This window comes from Chrysemys picta, chromosome 18 (genome assembly GCF_011386835.1).
Source record: "Chrysemys picta bellii isolate R12L10 chromosome 18, ASM1138683v2, whole genome shotgun sequence".
NCBI classification, from domain to species: Eukaryota; Metazoa; Chordata; order Testudines; family Emydidae; genus Chrysemys; species Chrysemys picta.
In genome coordinates this window covers 22,188,479-22,207,153 of record NC_088808.1, presented here as the reverse complement: position 1 = coordinate 22,207,153, position 18,675 = coordinate 22,188,479, and the positions used below count along the sequence as shown (strand labels likewise).

Here is an 18,675-nt window from a genome sequence, read left to right as displayed (position 1 = left end):
TATACATTCTTTTCAGTTTGCCTCAGATCAGACATAGTTTAATTGAGCTGCTCTTACTTGTTATGCTCTAGAATTAATATCAAAACAACTGTGCCACCTCCTCACCACCAAAAAGGGTATTTGAATGTTAAACACAGCAGAAATTTAAACTCTTTTCCCCAGCATATTTTACTGAGCTTAGAAAGAGTGAGTAGCAGGATGTTCTGAGACTGGACTCTGTGGAATGTGACATCTCACCAATGTCATTTTCACTGAAGTCTTTTTAGTATATCCTGTGTGTTTTATATGAATCCTTCCAAGCTGTCTCTCCTAATGTGTTCGGTGTTTACATGTACTTGCATATTCCTCTGTGTTTAATGGGTGTTTGAATGCGTTGTTTAAAGGTTCAAAATGTATTGTTCTGTTGCTGCTAGTATTTAAAAATATTGTATGTTTTTATGTTAACCCTGTCTGACTCACCCAGTGCATTCTTGCATTCTACAGTATCCTCTGCTTGGAAAAGTGAGCAGAAAAACGTATAAATTTTATTAGACCTCTACACTCTGTCACTTTTTAATATGATACTTTTATCAGCAGTCAAGTTAAATTCATGATAATCTTCTAATGTGTACTCTTCCAGTGTGCTGGGTCATCTTTCTGACACTGTACTAATGACAGTAAAAATGAGCAAGAATCCTATAGTATCCTCAGCTGTCGATGTAAAACAGATTTGTAAAAGGAGGTGTAAATTGCAATCCGATTAGATATTGCAAGCATTTGAGTGAAGACAATTTGGGAGTAAACTTTCCAAGTAGTACACTGGGTTGTAACTGATTCCTGTGAGAGTCATGCTAACTCCTAGTTATTATGCACTGATTATTTGGGCAGTGCTGCAAATGCATCATACCATAGAGCAATTTATAAGGACAGTACCTTTAAGCTGTCAGCAGGTGGCACTGCAGATAAACAAATATTTCTCTCTGTGTAAGCGCTCATCAATGTGAAGACGATTTTTGGTTTCCATTCCAAGAAGAGCAGATGTCCAATAAAACATTGCTTGGCGTTTCCCTTGCATGTGTTCTTCCATCTGTGTTTGAGAAAAGTATCATTTTTGTTATCAAACAATATAGTTTATGCTGTAAGAGTTTATGTTCTACTTAACAAAATGTTTGCAATGTAAAAAATGAATAAAACTCTGTATCATAAACCATAAATGATTGGGATGAGCATGGAGAACATGTCACTTGTAGATTAGTGAGGCCATTCCCAACAGGAACTCTCCAAACTTTGCTTTTTCCATTGTTTTAATTGTTGTGGGAATTTAGTGCTGGTGAGGAGTTGTTGGATTGGCAACCCCTGGAGACTGAAGTCTTCTGTTTATCCAGACGGGTACTATACAGAATGGGCAACATCTGCACAACTTTCCCCACATTGTTCTCCCACTGATGTGGCAAGATGACCTCCAAGTGTGAGAGGATATTCAGTGTTATCCATGTTTGTGGCCTTGTGATGTGAGATATTTTCTCTTGGAACTAGACTCAGACACCAAACAGCTATAAGATTTGTCTGTATTTGAACAGGCAACCTAAAGTTGCTATATCATTAACAATTCCCTGAGCTCTCAGATCTCCCTGCTTCTTTCTGCTGAGCCCCCACAACTTGCCAAAATAAAATTGCCTGTTATATATTTTAACATTCCACAGATTCTATGGACAAGACTGTATGGTCATATTGTGCATCTGTATAAATAACTGGACCACCCAAGTGGTGTCCATTTTTTCCCATTTCTGTCCTTCCCCAACCTACTCCCAGTCAGAGAATACTGCAACCACTTCAGTAACATCTTCCCTGATTTAAAAAATAATAATTGGCAAGAGAACTGCCATCTTGACCATTTGGTGCAATTTGGTACATTTTTTCATCACATCAGATATAGTGATGGAAGACGATTTGAAATCCAGCTTACTTAGCAGATCTGGAAATATCTCAAGGGTATTCACTCTTGGCAGTTTGTCCTATTAAGTCTAAGAATTCTTCATTTTATTTATCTTGGTGTTCCCTTGTTAAGAATCTAAGTGTCAAACAGAATTGGAAGCTAGTGGGCAAATATCATTGTAGTGGCTTATTGCCTGCCAAAAAGACCTATTTTGTGTTCTAGATCTCCTCAGCTCTTCTGTAAAAACGTATGAACTTTGCTTGAAGTCCAAATTGGATGTCATCATCCAAGGTTTATTCCTTTACTGTACTCTTCACTCCCCTTGGGTTTGTCTAAATGGGGGAAATAAGGCATGTCTGAAGATATTAAAGTTGTGTTAGTCAAAAACACAACTTTGCACAAGATGTGGATGAGGTCAGTCATGCTGAAAATGTATTATATGGTCATGGTCAATCTTAGGCCCCTTCCCTCTTCCCAGTGTTGACCATGACCAGCTAACATTTTTCAAAATACAACATGCCTTAAGTGCAAAGTTGTGCTTAAAATTGTTAGTTAACTCTTTTTCCAACATGACTTATTTTTCCAGTCTATACAAACCATGACTGTTCAAATAAAGTATTTGGAGGCTTCTGCTGGTTATAAAGAAGACTTTCAAGAGTTGCCTTCAAGACCAAGAATTCTATTTCCTTGAGGCTAGTCAATCTCCTAGAAGGTAGATTGATCCATTCCCAGATTCTCTCCTCTCTTTACTCCTTGTTCTTGTTGATTGGTGTATGTAAGATATGATGGACTGGAAGGCTTAAGGAGAGCAGTGAATAGTTTCCAGGACAGGAACAGGGTTTTCACCTCACCTGGAAATGTAGGGAAATGCCTTTGTGCTTTATTACTGGTCTTGAAATACAAATGACTAAGAAAAGTATATAGATAAAATCCAGACATCTGTCAGTTTCAATGGATTTACCCAAATGTCTGCAAAAGTTGAAAAATGATGCCCTTTCTGGTGGAAATGGATGGATTGTGGAAGAAGTTCAGTAAAGGAAGGTTGATCTTCATTAATAACACAAATAGGGGCTTTGAATTAGCAACTTTGCTGTAACTAATAATTTTAGTCTTGGGTTCTGAATTTCCTTTGATGGGCTACCCTGACTGTGTGTGTGGGATTCCTTTCTCATTCTTGCATTTTGCATTCTCTCCCTGATATTTTCAGTAACCAGCTTTGTCTTAAATGTAACATATAAACCAACGCTGCCATTTTTTTATGAGGCTGAGTGTGCTGCATCTCTCTTCAGCCAGCATGGATTGAAGTGTGATTCATTGGTGTTTTGTCTAGACAGACTTTAGTCTGAGACACTGCTCATTTTTTCTTTGGTCAGAGAAATGAGTTACTGTCATGTTTGATGTTGGAGCATACAGGATGGAAGCTCCTTGCTTGAGCCCTTTGAAGATAGCAGGTTTGGAGCACCTGGTTTATTACTGCTGATACAAAATATTTTCCTCTGTCTGAAGGAAACAGGTGTTTTGTTCTGAACTTGAATAGCAGTTGAAATGACTGTTTAAAATACAATATGGAACAAGCAGGTTGCCACTGTATCCTCAACATAGTGGTTCCCAAAAAGCACTTTCCTCTTCAATAGAGAGCCCGTGCAGCAGAGCAGAAAAAGCCTGAGGCAGGAGCAGCAGAAATGGGGAATGGGAGATAGATTGCCTCTGTCCTTCTAATGGAACAAAAGTGTGTGTGTGTGTGTGTGTGTGTGTGTGTGTGTGTGTAAAATTATAGCAGGGAGTTTAATATATAAGCCTGACCAAATACCCCTTTTGTGACATTAACTTTCTAATAGTGAATAAAAAACTGGAATATTCTTATGGAAAGCTCTATTCTGTAGTTAAACATAATTGAGAAGACAGTTATTCCCTTGTGGATAGAACCATTAGAGGCCAAATTCTGCTTTCCTTATTCTCCCATCCCAGCTAGTCCCATTGATCTCATTGGATTTCGCTGTATGTAGAAAACATGGGAAAATATCTGATGCCTATTGCCTCCCTATCCCTTGAAGTGACCATCTATTCTGATAAAGGACTTCCATTCCATTAAGATTAATTGACCCTGAGAAAATCCCTAGTTTAAATAATTAGATTTGAATTCACACAATAGTGAGAAGGAAGAGTGGTGTGGTTCCCAATAAAGTAAATGAGTCTTGTGAAAAAACTTCTGCACTATCCCCTGAAAATTGAGGGGTGGTATAAGAGAACTAAGTAGTGTGGATGGATTAGCTAATGAAGCCACTAGAAATGGACAATCACTCCTGAAATTCCATGACTTTCCTAGTGGTAGCCAGCCTTCTGCTATGTCACAATTTTTCTTTCCCCTGCAGTACCAGGACAGGTTGTGGAAATGGATCGACTTTGCTGGTGCCTCAGGATACCAACTAACAAAGAAAAATAATCTTAGGCCTGGTCTACACTAGGCGTTTATGTCGAAGTTAGCGCCGTTAAATCGAATTAACCCTGCACCCGTCCACACTGCGATGCTATTTAGTTCGACATAGAGGTCTCTTTAATTCGACTTCTGTACTCCTCCCCGACGAGGGGAGTAGCGCTAAATTCGACATGGCCATGTCGAATTAGGCTAGGTGTGGATGGAAATCGACGCTAATAGCTCCGGGAGCTATCCCACAGTGCACCACTCTGTTGACGCTCTGGACAGCAGTGCGAGCTCGGATGCTCTGACCAGCCACACAGGAAAAGCCCCGGGAAAATTTGAATTTGAATTCCTTTTCCTGTCTGGCCAGTTTGAATCTCATTTCCTGTCTGGACATCGTGGCGAGCACAGCAGCACTGGCAACGATGCAGAGCTCTCCAGCAGTGATGGCCGTGCAGTCTGGGAATAGAAAGAGAGCCCCAGCATGGACTGATCGTGAAGTCTTGGATCTCATCGCTGTGTGGGGCGATGAGTCCGTGCTTTCCGAGCTGCGATCCAAAAGAAGGAATGCAAAGATCTACGAGAAGATCTCTAAAGACATGGCAGAGAGAGGATACAGCCGGGATGCAACGCAGTGCCGCGTGAAAATCAAGGAGCTGAGACAAGGCTACCAGAAGACCAAAGAGGCAAACGGACGCTCCGGATCCCATCCCCAGACATCCCGTTTCTACGAGGCACTGCATTCCATCCTCGGTGCTGCCGCCACCACTACCCCACCAGTGACCGTGGACTCTGAGGATGGGATACTGTCCACGGCCGGTTCCTCAGACATGTTAGGGGACGGGGAAGATGAGGAAGGAGATGAGGAGGGCGAGGCAGTTGGCAGCTCTCACAACGCTGATTTCCCCGACAGCCAGGATCTCTTCATCACCCTTACAGAGATCCCCTACGAAGCGTCCCCAGCCATTACCCCGGACACAGAATCTGGTGAAGGATCAGCCAGTAAGTGTTGTAAACATCTAAACATTTATTTTTAACAAAACAGGAATATTAACAATTAAAAGAATGGGTTGTTCATGATTAGTGTGCCCTAGGCGCTTAACGGTTTAGTAAGGGGCAGTGCAAGTTTTGAAAAGAAATCTAGCAATGTCCGGTTTTCAGTGATTGTCCTGCACAAGCCGCTCTACTGTGTATTCCCTGCTACTGCAGCTACAGTAAAATGCGGTCTATATGTGCGGGGATAGAGCAGTAATCCTCCTGGGACATCTCGATGAAGCTCTCCTGGAGGTAACTTGAAAGCCGTTGCATGAGGTTCTTGGGGAGAGCGGCCTTATTGGGTCCTCCGAAGTACGACACGTTGCCGCGCCACGAGATTATCAGGTACTCGGGGATCATTGCTCTGCACAGCAGGGCGGCATACGGCCCTGGTCTTTGGAGGCTTTCCTGGAGCATTCTCTCTTTGTCGCTCTCGGAGATCCTCATCAGGGTGATGTCGGCCATGGTGACCTGCTTTTAATTAGGTAGGGGAATGTTAGTGTTGGGACTGCTTTCCCGTTCCTTTACAGAACTGTCACCGCTGGTTTGCAGCCACGCGGTGGAGGCGGGAGAGGGGCAGCCGAAAGGGATCATTCCCGGGGACAGCCGCGAGGGGGTGGGACAGGGGCAGAGTTCCCGCTTGCCGGATTGCTGGCAGCAGGGACTGACATTGATTTAAATGTGAAATGAGGCCAGTGGTAATATAAAAGTTTTAAACTGCCACAAGTGTACGGCTTACCATGTCTGCCTGCAACAGAAATTCCGTTGTGCTGCCTCGCTTCTCAAATGTGCTGTTCAAGACCCCAGGCACAGAATGCGAAGGCCGAGAATTCGACCTTGTGCTGAGTGCGCATGTGAAAGGTGCTGTGCATGGTCTTGTTCACAGAGAAAGACTATGTTCTTTGTTCACAACTACATTTATCTTTCAGAGGAATTCACTCCCTTTTTCCCATTTCCACAGCCCCGTCTGCGACTGTCTCACAACCTAGCCTGGAATCACACTCCCAGAGGCTAGCGCGGATTAGGCGTAGGAAGAAGAGGACACGGGAGGACATGTTCTCTGAGCTTATGGCCTCTTCCCAAGCCCAGGCAGCACAGCAGACCCAGTGGCGGGAGAACTTGACCCGAATGCACCAAGCCAACATGGATCGGGAGGAGAGGTGGCGGCAGGAAGACCAGCAGGCGACTCAAACGCTGCTTGGACTACTGAGGGAGCAAACGGACACGCTCCGGCGCCTTGTGGATGTTCTGCAGGAACGGAGGCAGGAGGACAGAGCCCCGCTGCAGTCCATCTCTAACCGCCCTCCCCCGCCACCAAGTCCCATACCCACCTCACCCAAAGTGCAAAGAAGGAGAGGCGGCAGAGTCCCTGCTAACTCTCACTCCACCCCTGCAGAGAGCTCTAGTAGCAGAAGGCTCTCATTTCCCAAAATTTGAAAAGTTCTTTCCTTCCCGCCTGACACAAGCCCACGTCCAAGTTTCACCTCCCAATGCCATGTGTAGTTGATAATAAAAAATTCGTTTCTGTTAACTACTGTTTCAATCATGTTCTTTTGGAGGAGGAGGGGAAAGGGGGTTGGAAATTGGACAGGACAGTCTCCTTTGGCAGGGTACATAGTCGGGGGCAGGCACAGCAGCAGGGCACATACACAGTGCAGTGATGCAGTGACTAGTTGCCCCGGTTAGTCTGGGAGGTTGTTTTGATGTAATGTTGGGGGGGGTGGGTTGCTCTGTGACTTTGTGGCGGGGGAGGGCAGTTACAGATCTTAAGCGCCGGTCCTTAGACAGGATCACAGAGCCACACAGCATGGGATCTGTAACCGTCCTCCCCCTGCCACAAAGTCAAATAGACCTCCCATACACACAGTCCCGATCAGGAGGGGTGACAGGCTCCGTTGAAACAAGCATCCCACCGCAGCGGAGCCTGTCAATCCTTGAGTTTAGAAGCTGCATTCGCATCACAACACTAGACCCGCCCCGCACCACAGTCTGCGTCCCAGTTTTAAAAAATTCCCGCTAAAACAGTATTAAAGAAAACGGTGTGCTTTAACAAAGTAGAACTATTTTTATTTCGACACGTGTGTTGGAGGGGGGGTGAAGGGGGTATGTAACTGGATAGGATAGTCAACATTACCTGGGTAAAGAAACGGGGGCAGGTTTAGCTTCTCAGTACACAAACTATAAAATCACAGGTTACCCTGCTCACTCAGGAACTTTGCTTTCAAAGCCTCCCGGATGCACAGCGCTTCCCGCTGGTCTCTTCTAATCGCCCGGCTGTCTGGCTGTGAGTAATCACCAGCCAGGCTATTTTCCTCAACCTCCCACCCCGCCATAAAGGTCTCCCCCTTGCTCTCACAGAGATTGTGGAGCACACAGCAAGCTGCTATAACAATGGGGATATTGGTTTCGCTGAGATCACAGCGAGTCAGTAAGCTTCTCCATCTCCCCTTGAGACGGCCAAAAGCACACTCCACCACCATTCTGCACTTGCTCAGCCGGTAGTTGAAGAGTTCTTTTTCAGTGTCCAGGGCGCCAGTATAGGGCTTCATGAGCCAGGGCATTAGCGGGTAGGCTGGGTCCCCGAGGATGACTATAGGCATCTCCACATCCCCAACAGTTATTTTGTGGTCCGGGAAGTAAATACCTTGTTGCAGCCGTCTAAACAGACCAGAGTTCCTGAAAACACGAGCGTCATGAACCTTGCCCGGCCATCCCACGTAGATGTTGGTAAAACGTCCCCTGTGGTCCACCAGTGCTTGCAGCACCATGGAAAAGTATCCCTTTCGGTTAATGTACTGGGTGGCCTGGTGGTCCGGTGCCAGGATAGGGATGTGAGTTCCATCTATGGCCCCACCGCAGTTTGGGAATCCCATCGCTGCGAAGCCATCTATGATCGCCTCCACGTTTCCCAGGGTCACTACCTTTGGCAGCAGTACATCAACGATTGCCTTCGCTACTTGCATCACAACAACCCCCACGGTAGATTTGCCCACCCCAAACTGGTTCGCGACTGACCGGTAGCTGTCTGGCGTTGCAAGCTTCCACAGGGCTATGGCCACTCGCTTCTGTACACTCAGTGCAGCTCGCAACCGGGTGTCACTGCGCTTCAGGGCAGGGGACAGCAACTCACAAAGTTCCAGGAAAGTTCCCTTCCGCATGCGAAAGTTTCGCAGCCACTGGGATTCATCCCAGACCTGCAGCACTATGCGGTCCCACCACTCAGTGCTTGTCTCCCGTGCCCAGAATCGCCGTTCCACGGCATCAACATGACCCATTGCCACTGTGATGTCCTCGGCGCTGGGTCGCCTGCTTTCTGACAGGTCTGTGCTACTCTCAGACTTCAGGACATCACCGCGGTGCCGTAGCCTCCTTGCCTGACTTTTCTGCATCTGCCTCAGGGAAACCTTTATGATAAGCTGCGAGACGTTGAGAGCGGCCACAACTGCAGCGATGGTCGCAGCGGGCTCCATGCTCGGAGTACAGTGGCGTCCGCGCTGTCAATGACTGGAAAAGCGCGCGAACTGTTTTCCCGCCGGCGCTTTCAGGGAGGGAGGGCGGGAGTGATGGACGGATGACGACAGTTTCCCAAAAGCACCCTCGACTCATTTTGTTACCCAGAAGGCATTGCCGGCTACACCCAGAATTCCAATGGGCAGAGGGGACTGCGGGAACTGTGGGATAGCTGACCACAGTGCACCGCTTCGAATGTCGACGCTATCACCGTTAGTGTGGACGCACAAAGTCGAATTACTGTCCTTAGTGTGGACACACACGTTCGACTTTGCAATATCGATTACAAAAATTCGATGCAAGTAAAATCGAACTACTCTCGTAGTGTAGACAAGGCCTTAGAGCAGTGTCAGAGAGAAGGCAGACTACTGCTGTGAACACATGTAAAACAACAGCACCAGCCACTTCCTGCGTAGAGCTAGATTAGTTTAGTATGGCAATTTAATTCTGCCTCTTTCATTTTATTTTTTTGTTTGTCTTTATTTGGTGATGTATGAATTCAAGAAAAGAACAGAGTGTACCAACACTATTCCTGGTATTCAAGAAACTAGCGTAGCTTCCCCCTGCTTTGGAGAGAGAAGATGGTTTTTAAAAAGTCTCTTGAAGACATGAACCACAGGATCTCCTGTGTAGTAGACAATATGGCTCACTGCAATACATCCTGCATTTACCTTGGCTGCCCCTGGTTGTTTGGGGCTCCCTTGCCTGCGTTGTTCTGAATTTCATGGTCTCCTACCTATCATTCTCTTTCCATGGGAACTTGGATTTTGTTGGGTGGTGGTTGTTGTTGAACTGGAAAACACGGAATGTGCTTTAACACTTTTTAAATGTAAAATATTTGTGAATGTCAGGCTCCTGAGACTGGCTGGAAATCCAGCCCTGTGGACTGTAGCACTATCAGCAGATCATATGTGGCACTGACAGAATCAGGGCAAGTTTCTCACGTTGGCCCTGCCACTGAACCTCAACCCTAAACTGCAGGAACCACCTTTTAAAAGGTGAGAGAGTAGTTCAGTCTCACTCAGTCCTTGGCCTTTCTGCTGAGACTGTCAACAAGGTTGCCGATTAGAGCCAGCTCTTGGGATTTTATACCATTCTTGAGATGTACAGTAAGGACCCAACCGTTAAGTGTATTTACAATCCCAAACAATTGTGATAGTAGCAGCCATTGGGCATCATTGACATTGGCGGGATTTGAACGGCTTATGTACACGCGAAAGAGTTTGATTTATCCTCGGCATGCTCATGAATTCTGAATCCTGTCAACTTCACTAACTTAAAAATATGACTGTGCTCCTTCCTTTCCTTGTAACATGTTGTAAAGCATGCTATATTTTTGAATGCTTTTTATTTTAGATTGCTCTGAAGCTTTCCTGTGCCTCTATCACAACTTTCGTTGTCCTTCTTGAGACCTGGCAGTCTCTCTCGTTTGATTTTATTGCTCTGTATGGCGAAAATAAAAGTTAGATAGTAGGAATAATTGATGCACCATGAGGGATCTATAGACCCAGCTGATATTGTCAGGTCCTCCCAGTGACCTAGTTACAACTTTTCTGGTTTGTCTCTTAAATAAAAAGTTGAAGTTTGAGGTTTTATTTTTTCTTCGAAATGTAATAACTTAGTAGGCAATTTATGATGTCATGATTGTTCTAAGGGGAAAATAACTTAATTATATTGTCTTTGAAAGAATTGACAGAAGAGGTGCAGTTTATGAATGGGCAGATCTTAAGCCCAGCGATTAGTTATAAGTATTCTGTTAAATTCTGATTCATTGCATCCAATTGGGAATGTTGTTAGCCTCCAAACACTACTTACTAAATGAACGTATCAACTAACATGTGGTGTTCAAAGGCCAACTAACCCTATTAAAAATAATTCTATTAGGTCCTGCCAGCATACCACAATCTCTTCTAAGAGGGGTCATCTGATTTTCTTACGGATGAGATCACTGGTTCTTTAGGAAAGAAAAACTGGCCAGGATGTTTTTTTGCTTCTGGATGGACCTCATGCTGACATGTAAAAAGACATTTATTGATGCTGGTCCAAGAAGTTATTAGTTACCATAGCAGTCTGTGTTTACCATCTTCTGTTATTACCGCCAGTATTGTTAGTGCAACCAAAGTTAAAAGCCTGCTGATACTGATGTGTGGAAATTACAGAGGACCAGGCAAAAACTCCAAATCTATATGACTTCAAACTTTGGGGGCATTTGGGTCCAGATCTGAACTTTGTAACTCCCATTAACTGTCATTACTGCTGTTCTACACTTGTGTGTAAATGGAAGCTTTCTGCTGCATAACTGACCTGCTCTTTCTACCTGCTTTGTTCATGCTTTTGAGCTTTATAGGTCACCTCTGGAGTTTGGTAGGGGGTTTTGGGCTCCAACAAGAGCACCAATACTCCACAGCTAATGATAGCAGAGATGGGGTATCACAGGGTGACTGGTCTTTTTAAAGGGAAATGGGGCCTTAGCCCACCTGTGACAAGATCAGCTCACCTCCTTGGGTGGTTAATAATAAATGAAGAGGCCAGGCTGAGAGTATAAGGGAGGAAGGGACAGACTTCCTGGAGCAGTCCCTGGAGCAAGGCTCCCACCTGAGCCCCTAATACTCCGTCTGGGAGTGGCAGTATGCCAGAAGCGTGGGGAACTGCAGCTGACTGAAGAAGAGTAGCTGTAGGTGAGTGCTGCAAGGAGTAAAGGGACAGTTGGAACTGAATCCAGTGCAGGGAAGCAGGGCTGGGGCTCCTGTATCAAAGAGAGAGAACTATTGGACCTGTGGAACCAGTGGCCAGCTGAATGAAGCTGGCATGAAGTATTAATGTGTGTCTGAGGTAATTACATTGATCCTGCTCCAGAAGGGGAATGTTTTAGAATGCTGTGGACTGGGTGAGTTATTGAGAAGTCTCATGAGAGAGGGAAACTGAGGCAGAGTGCTGTAGAGCCACCGCAGCCATGAGGGGGCTTTTGGGAGGTGGCTGACCATGTTACATAGGGATTTGGTGTTAATCATGCCCTCTATTCACCCCAAGGATCTAGGATACAGACTGTATTACAGAGTTAAACATTTCCCTGGCATGATGGCTTGCATTACACATCATGGAGGCCTAGGTATCAGTCAAACAAGTGTCAGAAGTAATCGAGACTCATGTTACGTGCCTACTCTGTACTGTAAGCAGAAAGGACATTGCTACACTGGGAGGAATCTGCAAAGAGGCCTCCTGTCTACCAGCAATGCTCCTATGCCATGTCTACATAGGGTCCCTCTGGAAGTCAATGTGCATCAATTAAAGCATGTTAACCCCATGTGGATGGTCTCATTCAGGAGCAAAGTCACCTTCATTTGCTGTAACTTAATTCTCCTTGGATGAGAGCATCCACATGGGGAGTGAGAGTGGCAGGACAGTTAAATGCACTTTATGTGCATTCTCACGTTACACCCTGATTCAGCTTAATTTTCCTGAGTGTCCTCATGTAGACATGGCCTTAGTAAGCACGACAAAGTCAATTTTCTTTCATCAACAGAGACATCTTTTGTAGGAAGGTGCTGTGAGCAGTGATACCAAAATGAACTAAATGTATGTGCTTTATAAGGGACATCTTAGTCCTATTTTCCTATCCTTCCCTCTCTACTTCTGAGACTAGCTGCTTTCCATTTGTATGCACATTAGGGGATGATATAGGATAGAATGGAGTATTTCTTACCCAGTAATTTCTCTTCTAGTAAGGACATCTCCCTCCACCCACCTCAGTCCAACCCCAAGTCAATAGCCAATATGCATTTCTGCAAATAAAACATGCTGAAATATACATTATCACCCAGTAACAATAAAAAAACACTTGACTCAATTCTTGAGAAATCCACAGTATGAAAATGCAAATTTAAAAGGATTTATCTAGGCACATAAAGTTATCTGTAAAACAACTAACACTTATTTAGTGTGGTGATTTCCCTAAACAGATTTTTCACATTTAAATCTTTGTTTAATGTTTTTGTTTCAAATAACTAATTGTTGTTTACTCAGTCGTCCACTAGGGGGCAATACACTTCATGCAAAACTAATATAATAGAGGGGAACTAACACAGGCAAATTGAAAATCTCAGAAGTGTGCTAAGTTGGAAAGGATACAAGGGTAGGCATGTCATGCATTTCAGATCCAACCAAAGGTTTAGCTACAATATTAAATACCATCAAACTCTCTGGACTAACTTTCCTCACTTTCTTATTTCATCCTGTGTGTCTAGACAAATTGTTATCCACTAGGAACAGATTTCCCTAATGTGACGCAAAACCACTTCTAGAAGTTGCTGTGATCATGGTGGACAGAATTTTTTGCTCCTTTTGATCAGAAAATTAGTAGTTGAGCTCCAGGCCTGAATATACCAATGGTGTAATTTACAGGAAATATTCAGTTATAAACTGAAGAGCAGTGGCCACTAGAGGCATGTATAGAATATGCTATTCAATGGGGGCAAATATTTTTGTTGTGATGCATTGTATTGTTAGCATGCCCTAGTTTCTCTAACACAACCTATCTCTTTGGTGAAAACCACACATTGATGGAAAATGAACATTTCTCATTTCTTGACAGATCTGGTTCCAGCAAAGTTGTGCTTGCCACACATCTAACGGGGTGTGTATGTCTGGAGGGGTGCTGATTTCAAGGCTCAAGAGTTTATGTGCAATAATCCCATGGATTTGCCATAAACTGCGCGTCATACAACTGAAGAGATTTAGTCCTGCTGGACTGGGGGAGGAAGGGAGGATACGGAAATAGGACCTGGCTTGATGTATATTTGGGTTGCTGGGGTAGGGTTCTTGTAATTCATGAAGAAGAGAGACATATAGGGAGAGGCCTCCTGCTGTAGATGTGTATACTCCACTCTGCATGACCCTGGAGCATCCACAATAAACCTCACACTAACACTGTGATCTGTGTCTAGTGAGGTGGGTCCCTCCTGAGCTAGGGCTCCCTGCAGTTTACATCCCTGCCAGCCAGTCTGAACTGGCCCTGTTTCTTGCTCTATATACATTTCAGTATAAAACGGAGTATAATTTTCAATATTTACCTCTTAAAGCTGAATTTCCCACACTTGAGGAAGCTGAACCCCTTTTCAGGAAAACAAAACCAATTGCACATGCCTACAACCCTGCCATGTTATTAAAGAACCAAACTAACATATGAGTTAGTGCCTCTGGAAATGAATGGGGCAATTTACACCTCAGATCTTTGGTTTCATGCTCTCTGCAAAATCAGGTTGCTGTTTCTGCATCTGTTAACCTTCAAAACATGAAACAAGTGTTTCTTTGCAACCATGATAGCTAGATACTTTGAATGAAAATTGAAATTGGAGAAAAATTCAGAGATCTGTTTGTCCCCCTAGTCAGCCTGGAAATGTTGCTTTAAGAAATCATCTTAGACTGGTGGAAATGAATGGACTTCGTTGTAATGCTTACAAGGGAAAATAATTGGAGTTAGCCTTTTCTTATGGCACTGAATGTTCTTTCATTGTTAATTCTCTTTTTACCTGCTCACAAAGGTAGTGTGGGGATAAACAGCAGCAGACAGTAAGGCACAGCTTAGGCAATTAGAATAGAGTTCCTACGTGCCCGGAACCCCAGGGTATAGTACACAGTTCTCGGCATGCCCAAGCTGTGCCTCCCACTTCTACACAGCTGTTTGTAGCATTGTAGTGTCCTGCTGCCAGAGCCTTTCCCCATTGCAATGAAAGGCTCTGGAAGTGGGGAAAGGCTCCAGGAGCTCCTTTCCCCACTGCCTTCTCCCTGCTGGAATAAAACCTTGGTTTGCAAAAGCTTTATTAAGTAAAAGGCACCACAAACATTTGTGCTATTCATGTTGAAGTTAAGTTCTGGATTTGGTTAACTGGAGAAAAGAGCATCTTCTAAGGGCTTGTCTACATGAGGAGTAAGCTAGGATGTGAATTTCAAGCGCTTTAGCTATTCCCTTTGTGCCGTTTAAGCTAAGCTGCACAAAGGCAGTCTTGGTGCAGAGTAAGAGTGTTCACATCGGGAGTTAGTGCGGGGAAGCTAGTGTGCACCAGCTACTTCAGGCTCTTTCCCCATATAGACAAGCCCTTAGTTTATTCCATACCATTGTGACAAGGACACAGTGAAATGTGAATTTCAGATTGGAAGACTTACTGGTTGGGAAGATGCAGCTATTTTGTCATAGCTGGATAGTGGTAGATGCCGTGTCTTCAGGACAGGGCCACCAAGGTTTAGGATATTATTTCAAACCATTTTAGAGACATTAACCACAAATGAATAACAGGGTCATGTCAAGTTACTGCTCTATCTTCCCTCTCCTCAGTGTTGTTTGCCTAAATTTAAACTTGAAAAAATAAGGCTGCTTTTTTTTCAAGTTTCATGATTTTCTTTAAGAAAGTGTTCAAAAGGCTTAGTCTCACAACTCGGTTTACATTAGTGAGTCGTTCTGCATTCCCACTGGTTGAGGCCTTCAAGAACAAGAAATGTTTCAGGCTGTATATTGTCACACTGCATTAAAAGGAGGTTCCTTGGACCATTTACATGATGGGATGCTATATAAACTGCAATTCCTCTACATTGGTAACTCCTCTCCCACATTTTTTGCTCTGATTTTTGTGTTCTTGTCAACACCACTGTGTATTTTCCACTCTTGCATGATGTTTACTTCTGCAGTGCTGTGTATTTTACTTGTACATGGAATTTCCTTTCACATGTTGTCGTAGCATTAAAGCTTTTCCTTCAGAAATAAGCAAGGTGTTTTCCCTGTATTCATGTCCTTCTTTGATCTAATGATCCTTCTTTCCTTCTAGGTTCGCATGATGAAAGAGAGCGATCCACCCTGGAAGCCCACTTTCATTGTGAAACCTGATGGTGGGTGTCAAGGGGATGGAATCTACCTCATTAAAGACCCCAGCGACATTAGACTAGCAGGAAATCTACAGAGCCGGCCAGCTGTAGTCCAGGAATATATCAGCAAACCGCTGCTGATTGACAAACTGAAATTTGATATTCGTCTATATGTCTTACTGAAATCTTTAGAACCATTAGAGATTTATATAGCCAAAGATGGACTCTCTAGATTTTGTACAGAGCCGTATCAAGAACCCACCCTGAAAAACTTGCACCAGGTATTTATGCACTTAACCAACTATTCACTGAATATTCACAGTGGGAACTTCATCCATTCTGACAATGTAAACACCGGCAGCAAAAGGACTTTTTCAAGCGTTCTCTACAGACTGTCTTCCAAAGGGGTTGACATCAAGAAACTGTGGTCGGATATAATTTCATTGGTGATTAAGACTGTTATTGCACTGACTCCAGAGCTGAAAGTTTATTACCAATCTGATATACCAGCTGGAAAGCCTGGGCCAACTTGCTTCCAGGTAGGTCAGGAATTTTTATGTAAGGGGTGCCCTCCCTGAAATATAACCTCATCATTGCTAGAGCCCTTCCTGTAACAATATTGGAGTGAAGTTATTTTTTATGCATAGATTAAGCTTGTATGTTTAATTCATTTCCCCAAAAGTTTTCTCTTTTCTTTTTGTTGATCACTAGTGGGGATAGTAGTTGAAAACTGGGCAATGTCCTGTGCAAGTTCACAATTTATTTTCTCTTCACCACATTTTTTGGCTTGCAGACCCTCATCAGTGTCACTGAAGCCACCTTACAACCACCCTTAAACACATCCTCATAGTTTCTGTGGGTTTTCAATCACATCCAGACACTCCCCTTTGAAGCTTCCAGATGGCAATGTTGAAAACTCCAAATCATAATAATCATAGATGCTCAGATAGTGATGAGTGTAGTATAAATAGCGTGATGAAGGTCGCCACTGGCAGTACATAAGGGAAATGCTGAGCACTTAGCACATTTCCAAATCCCCTACCGTCCCTCTCATTCCCTTTTACCTCTACCTTCCAAATGTTGGCATCTGGATGGCCATCTGTATTCTCCACATAAAAGACCAGTTCAGATTATTGCCACTTTGATAAGTTAGGTGGTCTGTCACATTGTGGTTTCTAACTGGCCCAGTGAGTTTAAATGGTTTATGTGTACTATGAACCAACTCACTAAACCAGGAAAAATTTCGTCCATCCGTGTGGTATTTTTTCTGGGGTTTTTTTGTAAGAGAGGACAGGAAGAAAGATGAGTCATGAAATGTCCAGCATCACAAATGACCTTTGCAGAACTGTAATTCAGGCAGGTCTCACCAGAAAACCGTGACAGGCTATGATTATATTAACAAACTCTATCATTAAAGTGTAGATGACCACTGAAGCAGCAATTTACCAATTAGTGTCTAAATCCACAATAAAATGCTCTACTGATTACTACACTTCAGACGTTTTTTATTTCTCTCTCCACAACAAAGAGCCTGTAAGTAGTGGCAAATCTGTATTCTGGCCACACACAACAACTAGATGAGTCCACAGTAAATTGGTTTCCACTGCAGGAGAGTGGTGGGTTTTCGCCTACCCTAATGGCCTCTATAGTGTGCTAGAAGCCTCAGGAAGGGAGAAGTCCATGCTGCAGTGCACTGTACAAACCACCAGATCGGCTGAGAAAAAAACTGTCCTAGTAAAAGAGGTTTTGTGAAATCAGACTTCGTTTTTTTGTGAGGAATGGCAGGTTGAGTGTAGAGCTAAGATACTGGAATGAATTGGAGAAATTGGAGGAAAGGATGGTCACTTTTCTTTAAACAAGATCTGCAAAAATCTCACAATTGCATTAACTGGCTGAAGGCAAGCATGTAGTGTCTTCAGCAGGACTTTCGCAGGCTGAGCAGACACTGTGTTTGGTATGCTACAGAGAAGACTCAGAGGGCTCAGCAAGGAAAGATGACCACACCAAGGAAATCCTGGTAGAACTCAAGGCCCCATTGCACTAAATGCCATACAAACACATAAGAAGAGACGGTCCCTGTCCCAAAGAGTTTACAGTCTAAACAGACCAGGCAGATAAAGTGCAGGAGACAGGAAATATTTGCTTTGTTGTATAGGTGGGGAAGTGAGACCTGAAGAACTTAAGTGATTTGCCTAAAGCCATGCAGGATGACTGTGGCAGAACTAAGAACTTAACCCAGATCTCCTGAATCCCACTTAAATACTTTAACCATTCCCCTTCTTATTACAACATGATGGCATAACAGTCTGTTCATGAAGGAAGAGGTTTAAAAGATGATTATTAAAATGTTTTGTGGGAATGGAATTTTGCATGTCCCTACTCTGGGGAAGTGCTTCCCCAACGATGGGGGGAAAACGAAGAATTTAGATAATCCTGTTGAGCTCTCCAGTTCCATGGGTAGATTGGGAGAGAAGTTCCTTTAGTTAGATGGATAACTTGTCTATGTAATGATATGTGCAATTCTCTAAAAGAAATCGCAGCGAGTGAAAGTAATGTTGTGTTGCGTTATGCACAGATTTTAGGATTTGACATTCTCCTAATGAAAAATTTGAAGCCTGTGTTACTTGAAGTAAATGCAAACCCCAGCATGAGAATAGAACATGAGCAAGAGGTAAGACCTTCCAGCCTGACATGATATTAGAATGTAATTGTTTAGGGGTTGGTTTTTTTGGTCTTTTTGCATTTTTGAAAGATGGAAGCTGTCGGCTAATATGAAACCTGTAAGGCTTTTTGTAATATTTGGCTTTGCAATCATTGCTAATCTGATGCTCTTGAAACATGACTTATTGGAATTGTGAAAGCTCTCCATCATCTTTGTCAGAAATGCTCTTATTCAACATCCTGGCAGTTGAGTTAATTATATTTGGGTGAATATTAACCA

General features: G+C 43.7%; 2 protein-coding genes across 17 annotated transcripts in view; both read left to right on the top strand.

The window, feature by feature from the left end:
• TTLL11 (tubulin tyrosine ligase like 11) overlaps positions 1-18,675 on the top strand; it is a 210,164-nt gene that overhangs the window by 58,002 nt on the left and 133,487 nt on the right. For 13 of the 15 annotated variants that reach the window (XM_042854406.2, XM_065572107.1, XM_065572108.1 and 10 more), the window contains 2 exons: positions 15,698-16,273; positions 18,310-18,405. In XM_042854406.2, coding sequence (XP_042710340.2) covers positions 15,698-16,273; positions 18,310-18,405 — 672 coding nt within the window. The remainder of the gene's footprint in view (positions 1-15,697; positions 16,274-18,309; positions 18,406-18,675) is intronic. The other 2 variants (XM_042854402.2, XM_042854404.2) reach the window with 1 other exon arrangement.
• Positions 4,077-6,900, top strand: LOC135976461 (myb/SANT-like DNA-binding domain-containing protein 2). 2 transcript variants are annotated; one of them, XM_065572114.1, is made up of 2 exons: positions 4,077-5,336; positions 5,544-6,900. In XM_065572114.1, the coding sequence occupies exons 1-2, from the start codon at positions 4,760-4,762 to the stop codon at positions 5,576-5,578; spliced, it is 612 nt and encodes a 203-aa protein (XP_065428186.1). In that variant the 5' UTR covers positions 4,077-4,759; the 3' UTR covers positions 5,579-6,900. The 2 variants fall into 2 exon arrangements, with proteins under 2 accessions (XP_065428186.1, XP_065428185.1); XM_065572113.1 differs by having other exon boundaries at positions 4,364-5,336; positions 6,331-6,900.